The 15,369-nt window shown below is 36.5% G+C and overlaps 2 protein-coding genes across 3 annotated transcripts; both read right to left on the bottom strand.

Moving 5' to 3' along the window:
- Positions 1-4,968: 4,968 nt before the first annotated feature.
- Positions 4,969-6,292, bottom strand: LOC113339233. 2 transcript variants are annotated; one of them, XM_026584533.1, is made up of 2 exons: positions 6,024-6,292; positions 4,969-5,672 (listed from the first exon to the last, which is right to left on the bottom strand). In XM_026584533.1, exon 2 carries the CDS (start codon positions 5,628-5,630, stop codon positions 5,184-5,186), a length of 447 nt encoding a protein of 148 aa, XP_026440318.1. In that variant the 5' UTR covers positions 5,631-5,672; positions 6,024-6,292; the 3' UTR covers positions 4,969-5,183. The 2 variants fall into 2 exon arrangements, with proteins under 2 accessions (XP_026440318.1, XP_026440317.1); XM_026584532.1 differs by having other exon boundaries at positions 4,969-5,632.
- A 2,884-nt stretch (positions 6,293-9,176) lies between these two features.
- On the bottom strand, positions 9,177-10,014 carry LOC113339914. The gene is made up of 2 exons (XM_026585138.1): positions 9,889-10,014; positions 9,177-9,779 (listed from the first exon to the last, which is right to left on the bottom strand). The coding sequence occupies exons 1-2, from the start codon at positions 9,980-9,982 to the stop codon at positions 9,328-9,330; spliced, it is 546 nt and encodes a 181-aa protein (XP_026440923.1). The 5' UTR covers positions 9,983-10,014; the 3' UTR covers positions 9,177-9,327.
- Between the last annotated feature and the right edge of the window lie 5,355 nt (positions 10,015-15,369).

The raw sequence follows: 15,369 nt of genomic DNA, 5'->3' as shown, positions 1-15,369 counted from the left end.
TTCTACGTTAATGACCTCCTTCTCGATGCATTCTCGTATGAAATGATACCTTTTGTGAATGTGTTTCGTCTTCCCATGAAACACTGGATTTTTAGTGAGTGCAATTGCAGACTTATTATCAATCTTGATGAGAACTTTTTCAGGTTCTCTTCCTTTGATTTCACCCAACAGTTCTTGAAGCCATATTGATTGTTTAGCTGCTTCTGTTGCAGTCATAAACTCAGCTTCACAGGATGAGAGATCTACTGTGTCGTGCTTCTGTGAGCACCATGTGATAGGTGCATCTCCTAGGTAGAAGATATGACCTGTCGTACTCCTTCCATCGTCTTGGTCAATATTATGACTGCTGTCACTATACCCAACAATTCCTTTTGATCCTCCTCGATCATACTTCAATCCACAGCTGATTGTTCCTCTTAGGTATCTCAATATCTGCTTTATTATATCACCATGAGACTTGCGTGGACTCTGCATATAACGGCTTGCTACTCCCACAGAGAAAGCCAAGTATGGTCTTGTGTGTAACAAGTATCTAAGGCATCCAACATTTTTTCTATAACTCGTTGGATCAATCTCAGCTTCTTCTTGTGCCTTTGAAACTTTAAGTCCAAAATCCATTGGTATCTTAGTTGGATTACAAGTTTCAAGTCCTGCTTCTTTCAGAATTCTCCTTGCATAAGCTTCTTGTTTAATCTGAATCCCATCTACTCCTTGATGGACTTCTATGCCAAGGTAATAAGTGAGTTTTCCGAGGTCTGACATCTCAAACTTTGATGACATTTCTCTCTTGAACTCATTGATCACCTTAAGGGAGTTTCCAGTCAAAAATAGATCATCTACATAGACTGCAATTACAAGAAGCGTTCCCCTTTCTTCTCTTTTGTATACAAAAGTTTCTTTAGAACACTTTATGAATCTCATTCCCTTTAAGATTTGATCTAACTTTGTATTCCAGGCTCGAGGAGCTTGTCTTAGACCATATAGAGCTTTTAACTTATAAACCTTATGCTCTTGTCCTTTTACTTCAAAACCTTCTGGTTGTTCAACATACACATCTTCTCGCAATTCACCATGTAAGAATGTTGTCTTAATGTCTAAGTGGTGAATTTCCCATGAGTTTGATGCTGCCTCTGCTATTAAGAGACGAATTGTCTCTAGTCTAGCAACTGGTGCGAAAACTTCATCAAAGTCTATGACTGATTCTTGAATGTATCCCTTAGCTACAAGTCTTGCCTTATATTTGTTGACAGTACCATCAGCATTCCGTTTTATTTTGAAGATCCACTTAAGACCAATCACTTTTACCCAACCTGACTTATCAACTAGAATCCAAGTCTTGTTTCTGTTGATTGAAATAATTTCTTCTCTACATGCTTGTGTCCATTTAGTCGAGACCTTTGCTTCCTGAAAATTCCTTGGTTCATCATTAACAGAAAGTAGCATTATCTCACATTCTTCTGCAGCTTGAAGAACATAATCCTCTAGATACTGTGGCTTTTGTATCCGTCTTGTTGATTTTCGCAATGGAATGGGTTGAGTTATTTCATCGATCTCCTATTCTTCTTCTTCTTCTTCTTCTTCTTCTTCTTTATTCTCAGTGTTTTCATTATTCTCTTCTTCTTCTTGATTAACATCATTGTATCCATTGGTATTGATGATTATGGGTCCTTCGCCTTCATCAATTACTTGACCCCATCTCATGTGAAACATTCCTGGATCCCTACTTGATCCATCATTAGTTTCTTTCCAGTTCCAATTTTCTTTTTCATCGAATACCACATCTCGACTGACTATTACTCTTTTCGTTGTTGTATTGAATAATCCGTAAGCTTTGGATCCAGGCTCAATTCCTAGATGCACAAGAGTCTGAGATCGATCATCCAATTTCTTAAGAGTTGCAGAATCAACTTTTGCGTATGTTTTGCAACCAAACACTCTTAAATGATCTATGTTTGGTTTTCTCTTTCGCAAACTTTCATATGGAGTCATGTCTTTCAGATCTTTCGTAGGTATCCTGTTTATTAGGTATGTGGAGTGTCGTACAGCTTCTCCCCATAGATAATTAGGTACCTGCATAGCCTTTAAAGAACTTCTTGTCATCTCCATTAGAGTCCTGTTTCTCATCTCCACCACTCCGTTTTATTGTGGTGTATATGGTGCTGTGAGTTGTCTTTTGATTCCATTTGACTCACATAACTTGTTGAACTCTAAGGAAGTGAACTCTCATCCTCTATCAGTTCTAAGCATTTTGACTTCCTCTTTTAACTATTTTTCTATCAGATTTCTGAAAGCTTTGAATCTGTCAAATGCCTCACTCTTTTCTTTCATAAGAATATACCACATATATCTTGAGAAGTCATCTATAATAACAAATATGTATTTGTTATTTTCAAGGGTTTGTGGTGTAATAGGACCACATAAATCAGCATGAAGAAGCTCTAAAGGCTTTGAGGCTCTGAATGTTGTTGCTTTTGGAAAACCTTGACGCGTTTGTTTCCCAACTAAACATGATTCACAGATCCTTGATTCATCGTTTATCTGTGGTAGCCCTCGAACCATCTTGTTCTGAGACATTGCCTTTAAAGTTCTAAAGCTTATGTGTCCTAATCTTGCATGCCACTTTCATGTCTGATCTTCCAGTCTCATATTCAGACACAATGGCCTTCCAATCATGAGACTTATCTTGTAGAGTCTATTTTGTGAACGTGAGACTCTATTAAAAGTCTTCCACTTGGGTCATGAACTGTTAGATAATCTTGTCGCATTCTAACATCACATCCAACTTCTGTAGCTTGTCCTAAACGTAGAATGTTGCTTTGTAAGTTTGGGATGAAGTAGATGTTTGTGACAAGCTTCTATTCTCCGGTCTTGCTCTGAAATAGAATTGATCCTTTCCCTTCAATTTCTACAGAAGATCCATCCCCAAACTTCACTTGTCCTTTGATTTTCTCATTGAGTTCAGAAAAATAGTGTCTCTTACCAGTCATGTGATTGCTGGCTCCATTATCTAAATACCAGATTCCTTCTTCTCCATCCTTTGATTCGTAGTTCTTTGGTATTAGTGTCCCTTCGTTTAAGAATACAACTTCGTGCATGAAAAGAGTTGTATCTGCTTCCCTTGTTTCATTCTTGTTTGTTTCTTCCATCTTTTGTATTCTTTCAGGGCATACAGAGGAGAAGTGTCCTGGTTTATCACATCTGTAACAAATAATGTTTGATCTATCCTTCTTTTCTTTCCCTTGGTTTTGATCATTCTTTCTTATTGTTCTATCTTGTGAGTTAAACCTTCCTCCCCTTCCTCGGCCTCTGTTTCCTCTACCACCTCTTCCACGACCTCTTCCTTTTGTCGCAGAGTTTTGTTGGTAAGAGTTTGTGTACAAGAGTTTTCCTTGAGTTTCTCCATTGTTTTCTTCATCAAGGATTCTTTCTTCATATGCTTTCAATCTTCCAATTATATCTTCATAGCTAGTCTTCTTTAAATCTAAGACTTGTTCGAGAGAAGCTATGATATGAATATACTTGGATCTTGGTAAACTATTGAGAAACTTCTTTACCAGTTTATCTTCATCAATGGATTGTCCAAGTGACGTAGCTTTCGAGGCTATCTCTGATAGTTTTCCTACAAAGCTATCACTCTTTCAAATTCAGACATTAAGGTTTGCAGACGGGCTTCTTTAACTCGATCAGCTCCGAGATTACGTGCCTTTATTGCATCCCAAATTTTCTTTGAAGTTTCCTGTTCACCAACTTGTAGAACAAGACATTCTGGTATTGCTTGAAAGAGTAATCCAATGGCAACATTGTTTTTGTCTGGGTCCAATGTATCAGGATCAATTATTTCCCAAACTTTGTAGATTTTCATCAGTACCTTCATTCTCATGGCCCATACTGTGTAGTTTGTGGCGTTGAGGATTGGAACTTGTATTGATGGTGGTGTGAACTGTTTTGCACCCACAATGGTGGTTTCGTTTTCCATGGCTCAGTAACAAGTTCTGATACCAATTAATGGCAACTGCAAGATGAAACTTAGCTTATATAAAGACAACTCTCTTTATTGATGTTTAGAAAATCTCTCAAAACTAAACACAAGCTCTAATCTTGCTCATATGATCAACCACAATTTTGGTGATCATATATATAGAACTGTGAATTCCTTTTCCTAGTTCTATTACCTTATTACATGTCTTTCCCTTTTTTAGAATTAGATGACTTCTAATTCCCTTAGGATTACATCAATTTCCTAATCTTGTCCTAACCAACTTGTTAGTGACTTCTATGTTGAAGTTAATCCAACACTAAAAATATTAGCAAGTGAACTACACATGTAGTTGCAGTCCAAAGATGGATCATGAAGAGAAATAACCTTGCGGAACCATCATCAACGATTGAAGAGTCGATTTGTTTACTTGGATGCAGTCTAATGAACGCCAAGTAAGAGCGAAGTTGTAACACGTGTGTAGCTGGTCTACTGTACACTTCATCAAGTAGGTTACACGTGTTTTGGGTTAGACTAGAAGCAAAGCTTTTACATTTCACGGCGCAAAAAAAAAAGAAAAAAAGTGGAAAACCACCAGGGCCCTTGCTGTTGCCACCACCACCACAACAATGCCTAGATTATATTGGTGCACAATTATAGACCAATTGAAGACAATGTAAGTGACATAAAAGATACAAATACCGATCTTTTTGCAAATAAATTAAGAAATTTGGTAGGTGGACTTAATGCAATTTACATGAAGACGAACAATGAATCGAAATATTACTTGAGATCAATAAAATCCAAAATAACCGAAATGGTCCGCTATGAAAGATATTCATAACAAATCGGTCAATATCGATTCTGATGCTTGCCAGCATCCCTTCCGCCCCACTAGTAAAATAAAAAATAAAAAATAAAAAAATGAAATGGATTGATTTGTATGGTTGAATTTTTCTGATAATAAAAAGTTGTTCAAAAAGGAAAAGAAAAAAGTCGTAAGCTGATTGAACGAATATATGCTTAAAAAAAAAACAAACTAATACCTAACTTTTATTTAAATGGAGAACAGGCAAAATATTCCGACAACAAGAACATTACACATCATTGGTGAAATCAAACAGATTTTGAAGAAATGAACTCAAACGAGTACATGCTTCAAAGATAAATAAACTGACAAACCCTAGCCTCCTTTGCTGCCTGCATCTTATTTGTAGTTTCCATTATTCTTTTTCACTCCGGACGCTTCTTTCGTTACCTTTCCCTTCTTTGACACACCTACATTCACGTTTGCCACACCGGGGATATTTGCTTCAGCTTTTGCATCAGTAGTTACCTGACCTTTTTTTAGGTCCACTGTAGCATCCGAGCTTCGTTTCACAGATGCCGCTCCCTTTGTGATTTCTACATGTTCATATTTTGGACCTTGCCTAATCTCACCTTTCTTCAAGTTCACACCTCCACCTCCACCATCATTTACACGGGTTAACCCATTCACTGCATTAAGTTCTACAGTCCCACCCCTATGTACCTCACCATCCTGTAAGTTTGTTTGTGTTTTACCATCCTTTTCCAATGTTGCTCCTGGCGCGTTCAAGACCATTGGCTCGGCCTTTGGTAACGTTTGAGCAAGCTTTGAAACCCCTAGCGCCATATCTGTAATCTTTTTGCAGCCAGTAATTATTTAATGAATACCCTAAGTCATATAGAAAACATACTTTTAGATAAAATTTAAATACTCATTTGGTAGAAATCTATTCGAGATTTTAGGAGTACTAAGAAAATCATCATACATTCGTCAAAAAATTGTTAACGTGTTACCTAACCAATTTTAAATATAATTCAATTTACATGGTTGCTAACGAGAGTACTAGTTTGCTTAGGGTGTAACAATCCCTTACCAAATGGATGTTTTGTGTTATTTGGAAACTTGTGCACCCCAGGCAAATTAGTGCCATATTAGTAGATCGTAAATGATACGAAAGGAATGGAAATACTAATAGAGGTAAAAAAAAAGAATCAAGGAGAAAAATGTGCGACAACTTACGTGAAATAGACAACATAATCAAACCAGTGAAGGCTAAACTGAAAATCACACTTGCTCTAGCCATGATGATGAAGAAAGTACAAATTTCGAACTTTGATATTGTTAACCTTTGCTTGAGGTTGAGAACTTTGTGCATGACCTTGTTCCTGTTTATATGAAGGATTAGTACCCTAAACACAAAAAATAATTACTTAGTGCTTCCAACGTGCACAAGGTATCTGTTAACACCTAACAACTATCTGGAGTGCAACCGTTCAACCCTGATTTAATTTCACAACATTAGACTTGATGAAACCTCCCACACACACTCTTCGGGTATTTAACTTCATAATCGACAATAATACACATCGCTGTAATTTCGGGTATGAGCACTTCAAACCAAAGAAATCAATAAGTCAAAACTAATCCTAATAATTGGAGCACTAATAATTGAATTAGCTTTTTTTTCTTCTTGGATAACAAAAGGTTGGTGTAATATTCCTAAACTCCGTTGTTATCATGTTGTCTTTGATGGAGCCTGGAGGTTAAATATATAGAATATACCAAATTTCAATACAATATATACAAAATTACCTGACCGTTAATGTTTGTACCAAATTGCAAATAAATATGTAGTCTTTGACACAAAAATACTACACAAAATTGGTTAACAAGACCAAAATCAACAATTTCTGGGTGAAAAAGACATTTAGATTTTGATACTGTTTAAATGGACAAAAATGTAAAAATAGCCAGGATGTAAACAGTTTCATCCTGCCCATTTTCAAATACTTTTTCTTATTTTTAATTTAAACAAGATGCATCCAGTTTCATCCTCGCTATTTTTTAAGTTTAAGTCAGGATGAATCCAGTTTCATCCTTGCTATTTATTTTTTTGTCCATTTCACCCATACTGATTTTTACTCGTCTATTAGAACCGTGTTTTAAAAATATTTGGACAAATGACCCATTTTCCGAAAATACTATTTATTTTTTTTGATGAAAAGACGAAATATATTAACCGAGAAATATAGTTTGAAAGATCTACAATTTCATCTTTATCAAATATATTAGTAATAATGTTTTCTTTTTTCACTTATTGGTTCAAGTGTTTTGAAATGTGTTGTAGTCTTTTGCTCCTTGCTTCTTGTCACTAAATCCGTTGCCGCATTGTGATATCTGCTAATAAATTTTACCTTAGCTTGTAGAAGTTTTTCTAACATGGAAATACTTCCTATATAGTATTCTCTGCAATCCAAGAAACATTTGGGTCTTTTTTGTATTGCGTCCGCCAGGAGCTTATTACCTGTCATAATAAAGACACTTGAAAGCATGTTATCTTTCATCCATTTCAGAGCCTTTGAAAGCGCCTTTGTTTCTGTGTGCCAGGTCGAAGATGCCATCCTGAACTTGCAGAAATGTGCATGAAAGCTTCTATATCTATCGAGTACAGAATAAAAGTGAACTTCAATTTTTTTGAAAAGTGTAATCTTTTTGGTGATGTTTTTTGTTTTTCGGGATGATATCAAGCAAGGTCCAACCTGGTTCGTCAGGTGCGGGGATTTCCGTTGGGGGTTTCTTCTTGTAAGTCTGTGGTTGTTCTCGCTTACTTCCTGTAAGCCCTTTTCTAATATAATTTTACTTCTGCCGAGGCAAAAAAAAACCATTGACCAAAGGAGTACCTTTGTTATGCAGCCTGTCCATTCTTTACGTTTTATGATCTTGGTTAAACCAAGAGTATGTCGACTTTATTGTGTAGATACCCGTCTTGTCCATGGACCAAGTTAAGTAACAGAAATAAAATAAGAAACTTCAACTATTTGGTTTCGATTAAGTCTTATATCTAACCCAAGATTCCAAGCTCCACCATTTGACAGAATTGCTGCACATTCGTAATTCCCAGTTTTCCGAAGGGGTTATAATCAGCAGCTAAAAGATTGATCGTTTATCCCTCTGTTTGTTTGATTACATGAAATCTGGAGATATACTCTCAGATTACTCTCCGGCTGATGGGTTGATTAGACAAATAATTCGACTATGTAACCTTACATGTCTAACCGACAAAAGTGTAAACTTGATTGAACTTGAATATCAAGTCATTTTCAGTCATTTTCTTTGTTTTTAAAATTAACAAAAGCATTTAGGCTTTTTAACGTAAATTCTATTTTTTCCTTGGTACATAGATTATGATCATGGTATGACAATAATGTTAAACTTAGTCAAATCTGTGCTTTGGATAACATTAACATATAGGTCGTTTTACAGTTGTGTTTTGTATATTTGAGTAAGCAATATGTTTGGCTATGTGAGTCCTCTCTGTTTGTTTGGATACATGAAGTTTTGGTCACCAATAGCTAGGAAATATTCTAGCACACGGCTTCAAGGAAAGGTGCAGCTTTTAATCTATCATGGGGAGGGTAGGCTTTTTTTTTTTGCTGATGGGTTGATCGGACATAATTCTGACTATCTGACCTCACATGTCTAATTGACAGAAAACAAAGAAGCAGATGCCAGAGGCCACAACTGATTGACTATGTGCTGAACGAACTCAATTTAAGGTTCATACAAGAAATCTGTAACAGACTTTTGTTTTTCTATTTATAAACCTTTAAGCTCATTCCTAGTTGTTTTATCATCTGAACGTTTAAACTTAAAAACAAATAATACCCTCGGTTTCTAAAAAAAAAGTTACTATTGGTATAATTAGAGGATTGTCCCTAATTTTCAAAATAGTACTATCTTCGTTTCTGGAAAAAAAAAACCATCCCATTTTCTTTGTAGCAAAAATGAAAAAAATGAAAATGGAGAACATAGTGTAATTTACATCATTTGGTATAATATTTAAGAGATTATTCATTGTTTCCACGATCGGTCTCAAATTTGAAATGTGGATTAAAATTTGTCAACCACCATAAACTACATGCATGGACACGGATATGGGTATATGCACACATTTTGTAAGTTCATCTTCTTCATGCGTTTTTTCAACTCTAGAAGTTTGAAGATTTCTCAAACGTGAAGTCTCACCTAACCTAGTCATTTTCAGTTTTTATATATTTTTTAAGAATATCAAAGGTATAGTTGGGATTTTAATGATAATATTAGTCTTCCACATTTTGTTATTTTTACCAAGAAAAAAATGACGGGGGTGGTAAGTGATGGTCCTGCACCGAATAAACGAATACCTTAACTTTAATAAATCAAGAACATGCAAAATGTGCCAACCACAACAACATGACACATCATTCGTCAAATCAGACAAATTTTGAAGAAAAAAAATTGAGCGGGTACATGCAGCCTGCCTCTGTTGCAGTCTGCATCCATCCTACTTGTAGTTTCCATTACTCTTCTTCTCTGCAGGCGCTTCCTTAGATACCTTTTCATTCTTTACATTCACCCCAATCGACGTACCTGTATTCACATTTGCCACACCCGGGAAATTCACCCCAGCTTTTTCACCAGTGGTTACCTGACCTTTTTTTAAGTCCACCTTGGAAATTCGATCATCAGACACCGCTCCATCTGCGATTTTTACATGTTCATATTCTGGACCATGGGTAACCTCACCTTTATTCAAGTCCGCAACTAGAACCCCACCATTATTCACACGGGCTAACCCATTTGCTGCAGTAAGTCCTTCAGTTCCACCCCTGTTAAACTTACCATTTAGTAAGTCTGATTGATCTTTACCGTTCTTTTCCAAGGCTGCCAATCCACCTGGGGCTTTTAAGACAAGTGGCTCGACCTTTGGTACCACTTGAGTAAGCTTTGAAACCCCTAGCGCCATATTTTTTATCCAACCAGTAATTAATACGCAGAGAATCGAAAGAATTAACGAGAAAAAGAGGTAAAAATATAAATCAGTGAAAAATCTTTGACAACTTACGTGAAGACAACATAATAAAAACAGCAAAGGCGAAGCTGAAAATTAGATTTGTTCTAGCCATGATGATGAAAAAAATACAAATTTCTGAGATCATATATATTGATATATATCTCAAACTTTGATGGATGAGGAAAATTTTGTGCATGACGATGTCCTATTTGTAGAAGTGATTTATACCCTAAACAGAAAAGTAATTATTGTTGGTATGAATTAATTAAGATTGTCTGGTGAATTATTTAGAAAGTGCTTCCAACGTGCATAGGTATATGCTAATTTGGAACAGCTAACGAATTTTCGGACCATTCAACCCTGATTTAATTTTGTGAAATTCAACATTAGACTTGTAAATAAGACGTGATAAAACCTGCCACACTGCTAACACACCTCACTTGCTGTAATTTCATGGTGGAAAAGAAAACTACTCGGCTAATCAATTAGATTAATAAACCAATAACTGAATAGATTTTCTTCATGTATTTTTAGTTATTTTTTCCTTTTTTTTTTTTCTTTTTCTTTCTTGGTAACCAAAAACTTGTGTATATTGATTGAATCGGTTGCTATCATGTCGATGTCCTCTTTGCTGGAGGCAGGTGGTTAAATATAAACAATATATCAAATTGCAAAATAAATACGCAGTTTTTGACAGTTGCATGATGTTTGTTTGACTCTTATATCTTCCTAATTTAATAAACTTAATTAATTTCCAAAGTTATTACTCCCGTATAATTCGATTTAGAGATATGAGTTGGCAATCAAAAATTCGGCCTACCATATATAATAAATAGATAAGTATTTACCACCTTAAATGATATAACGAGAAAATGTGGAAGAATTTAGCTACATAAACGAGGTTATGTATAAAATATATAAGGAATTTACCACGAAAGTATGATTAGAACAGTGGTTTGATGGTCTTCCCAGGAAGAAGGATGTTTCAAGTTTGAAACTCCCCTCAGCTCAATCTTTTTTCACCCCAATTGGTAAATTATTCGCGAAACGTATTATTCGGGGAATTACTTACTAGGCTCCCTATGCACGTAGTCTATACATTGGCCTGCTACCACCACCAGAGATGCTTATCCATAAACCATTAGGTACCACAGGGTCCTTGGGTAAATTGGGACAACTATATCTATATCAAAGACAACCATGGAGATGCGCACTGGGTGGATGCAACGAAAGTTAGTAGGGACAGCAGACAATAAACAAAGTCACGAAGATATAATAAACAGAAGACTTTTTTTGGAGGAATATATCTCAGGTGATGTGCCAACACCCCCATCTTAGTTTATGCAAGCAAAACATAAACTTGCCAGAGTCAGATTCATATTTGAAACCCAGAATTCATTAACCGATCGTCGACTGACAGAGTAATGAGCCTTCGGTTCATGAACTGGTTAAAGAAAAGATCACTGAAATTCAAGATCGATTCATCCGAAGTACTAGTAATCTTGATCATGAGTATCACCAAAGTGACGACTCCTCTGCTAAGAACAATATACCTATTATCGACTTTTTTTGAGGAGAAAAGTTGAGATTATATAAAAAAAAAAATGTAAAAAGGCTATAGCCCCCGTTTTGCAGTGAGTTAATTTATCAATTCACGGAATATGGTTCCAAAGAACCAATTTACTTCCACCCACACCACCCATACAAAGATCAATAACTTCACTTCATTGATTGTCCCTTTTGCTGATTTGGGTCTTTTGTTAGCCATGACCCGTTTGTTGCTCTCGTTCCAGATAAAGAAATGGTTGACAAGGTTGTTTGATTTCACAACAATGTGAAGTTTCAATTCATTGATCAGTGTATTTTATATACACGGTTATAATTGTGTTTACAAAAATAAGGAAAGGAAAATGACTAAAGATCCGGAAGACTTAAAACAAGAATAACAACAAAATAGGGAAACAAAGTGTGTACAACAGAATGTCGTCATAGGAACGACAGCAGAATGTCGACATACGTCGTCATAGTAGTATGATTATTCTAATACCCCCCTCAAGTTGGAGCGGTAGAGCCCGAATGAACGCCCAACTTGGTAACCAATCGGCCAAACTGTGGAGCACCTAAAGGCTTTGTAAAAATATCTGCAAGTTGATCGGAGGACGGAAGATACTTCGGCAAAATCAATCCACTAATCAACTTCTCACGAACGAAATAACAATCAATTTCAATATGTTTAGTACGTTCGTGAAATACAGGATTCTGAGCAATATGAATTGCTGCTTGACTATCACAGAAGATGGTGATAGGAAGAGGACATGAAATGCGCATGTCATTAAAAAGATATCCCAACCATTGTAGCTCAGCTGTTAAGTTGGCCAATGCACGATATTCAGCTTCAGCCGAAGAGCGAGAAACCGTTGGCTGCTTCTTTGATTTCCAGGAAATAGGACTGGAACCTATTGTAACTAAATATCCTGTGGTAGAACGCCTAGTTATAGGACATCCTGCCCAGTCTGAATCAGAGTATCCATGTAAAGAAAGATTACTGGACGAAAAAAGAAAAATACCATGTCCAATGGTACCTTTAAGATATCGTAAGACACGATGGGCAGCATCAAGATGAGCGGTATGCGAATGCTGCATGAATTGACTCAAATAATTTACGGCATACGTAATATCTGGACGAGTGACAGTAAGATACAAAAGTCTTCCAATAAGACGACGATAAGAGATGGAATCAGGTAAAGCCTTACCATCAGTAGGTAATAACTTAAGATGTGTATCCATCGGAAATGATAAAACACGAGCTCCTGTAAGTCCAGAATCCTTAAGAATGTCAAGAATATACTTTCGTTGACATAGAAAAATACCTTTAGAGGATCGTGAAACTTCAATGCCTAAGAAATATTGAAGACGACCAAGATCTTTAATTGAAAAATGAGAGGCAAGACGTGATTTAAGTGAAATAATGAAATCATTATCTGTGCCAGTAATGATGATATCATCTACATAGACAAGGAAAAAAATAGATGTTGTGCCTTGATGATATGTGAAAAGAGAATTATCACATAGAGATTTTTGATATCCTTCCTGTAATAAAACGGAGGAAAGTTTGGAAAACCATTGACGAGAGGCTTGTTTAAGACCATAAATGGATTTCTTAAGTTTATAAACTTTGGACTCACATTTTCTAGCTAGTCCGGGAGGAATTTTCATGTATATTTCTTCATCTAGATCTCCCTGAAGAAACGCATTATTGACATCGAGTTGATGAAAAGACCAATTTTTAATTACCGCAATAGACAGTAGGACGCGAACAGTCACCAGTTTGGCAACAGGTGCAAAGGTGTCATAGTAGTCGATTCCTTCTTGCTGAGTGTATCCCTTTGCCACGAGACGAGCCTTGTATCGTTCCATGGTACCATCAGATTTAAATTTGATTTTAAACACCTATTTGCATCCAATGGCTGTTTTCCCTGGTGGCAAATTAACAATAATCCAAGTGTCATTTGCTTCTAGAGCCATTATCTCTTTTGCCATTGCTGCACGCCATTTAGGGCATTGAGTAGCTTGAGAAAAGGATTTGGGTTCTGTGGACAAAATAACCTTAGTAAGGAAAGCTTTATGAGAAGATGAAAACTTGTCGAATGAAAAATAATTAGTCATAGGATGAACTGAAGTTGAAGTACATTCAGTAGAAAAGCAGTGATAGTCTTTTAAATAGGATGATGGATTCCTAGCACGAGAAAATCGAGAATCTATAGGAGCTGCAGGTATTTGCTGCAGATTTGAGGAGTCCACGGAAGGGACTGCAGGGGCCGATGAAGGAGCATGTGTAGGTCCTGGATCATCTGCAGGGATAGAGGTAGAAGGAACTGCAGTTACAGGCGGAAAATCTGTGCGTGTAACAACAGATGCGTCTGGCGAAGAGAGAACTGGCATGTTCGGCGAACTAGAACCGGGATATTTGCTGCTCGGCAAGGATTGTGAGCGAACAGGAAGAGCAGGAGGTGCACTGGGAAAAGGATCAGTGGCTGCAGAATCCAAGTCACTCGGCAGAGAATCAGTAACATTGGAGTTTCCTATATGGCTGTCAGGAACGTGCATGGAAGGATCATGCAGTGAAGACTGTGAAAAATGCACAAGAGTAGAAGATTGTGAATTAAAAATAGAATCGTAATGAATATATTCTGAAGATTGCACAGGTGGGGATGCCTGGAAGTGAGTATTGATATCATGAAATGGGAAATAATCCTCATGAAAAACGACATCCCGAGAAACATATATATGTTTTGATTCGAGATCAAAAAATTTGTACCCTTTCTGACCATGGGGTAACCAATAAAAATGCCTGGTTTAGCACGCTGATCAAACTTATGAGAGATTCTCGTGTTTCTGCCAAAACACAAACAACCAAAGACATGCAAAGACATATAGTCCAGAGATTTATGTAACAACAGTTCATGCGGAGTTTTGTGAGCCAGAACTGGTGTGGGCATTAAGTTTATTAAGTACGCAGCGGTGAGAATACACTCGCCCCAAAAACGAAGAGGCAAGTTGGATTGAAACCTTAATGAACGTGCAACATTGAGAAGATGTCGATGTTTTCTTTCGACAACACCATTCTGTTGTGGTTTATAAACACAACTGGTTTGGTGTAAAACACCGTTTTGATGGAACCACTTTTGTAATTCAGTGGATTTGAACTCAGACCCATTATCAGAACGAAAAGTCTGTAATTGAGGAATGAGAAATTTATTGATACCAGAGGAGATGCTTGTAATAGAATGACAAAACTGAGTGATCACAAAATCAAAAAAATATTTGAGAAACTTTAAAGTTTCGGATTTAGTTTTCATGAGATAAACCCAAGTACACCTAGTATAATCATCCACAATGGTAAGGAAATATTTTGCACCAGTGAATGATTCAGTTGCAAAGGGACCCCATATATCAGCATGAATTAATTGAAAAGTTCGTGAAGACAAAAAATGACTATTATTAAACTTCAATCATGTTTGTTTTTCCATAGGGAATACATCACATGAATGATTAAACCGAGAGCTAATATAAGAAAATTTGGAAGCTAAAAAACGAAAACAATCCATACTAGGATGGCCGAGACGGCGATGCCATGTATCAACAGGCTTATTTGCAGAAAGTGATAAAGCAAATGGAAGAAACATGAAATGATAAAGACCAGCGATGCGTTTACTCCATCCAATCTCCGTGTTCATGGACAGGTCCTGAAAGATACAATAATCTTTTGAGAATTTGAGACAACAATTTGTTGAACTAGTCAATTGACTAACCGAGATTAAATTGAATTTGAAACTAGGAATATAAGAAACTTCCAATAGTTTGAGAGTCGGAGACAAATCAATATTGCCAATATGTGTCATGGAGGTAAGAGATCCATCCGGCAGTTGCACACTAATTGGTTTGGTAACCAAAGTATAAGTAGTAAAGAAAGAAAGAGATGAACATATGTGATGAGTAACACCACTATCTACTATCCAAAAATGATTCAAA

Source organism: Papaver somniferum, unplaced genomic scaffold (assembly GCF_003573695.1).
Source record: "Papaver somniferum cultivar HN1 unplaced genomic scaffold, ASM357369v1 unplaced-scaffold_21, whole genome shotgun sequence".
Taxonomy (NCBI): Eukaryota; Viridiplantae; Streptophyta; class Magnoliopsida; order Ranunculales; family Papaveraceae; genus Papaver; species Papaver somniferum.
Note: the sequence above shows the minus strand (reverse complement) of the source record. Positions and strands in the feature narration are given on the sequence as shown.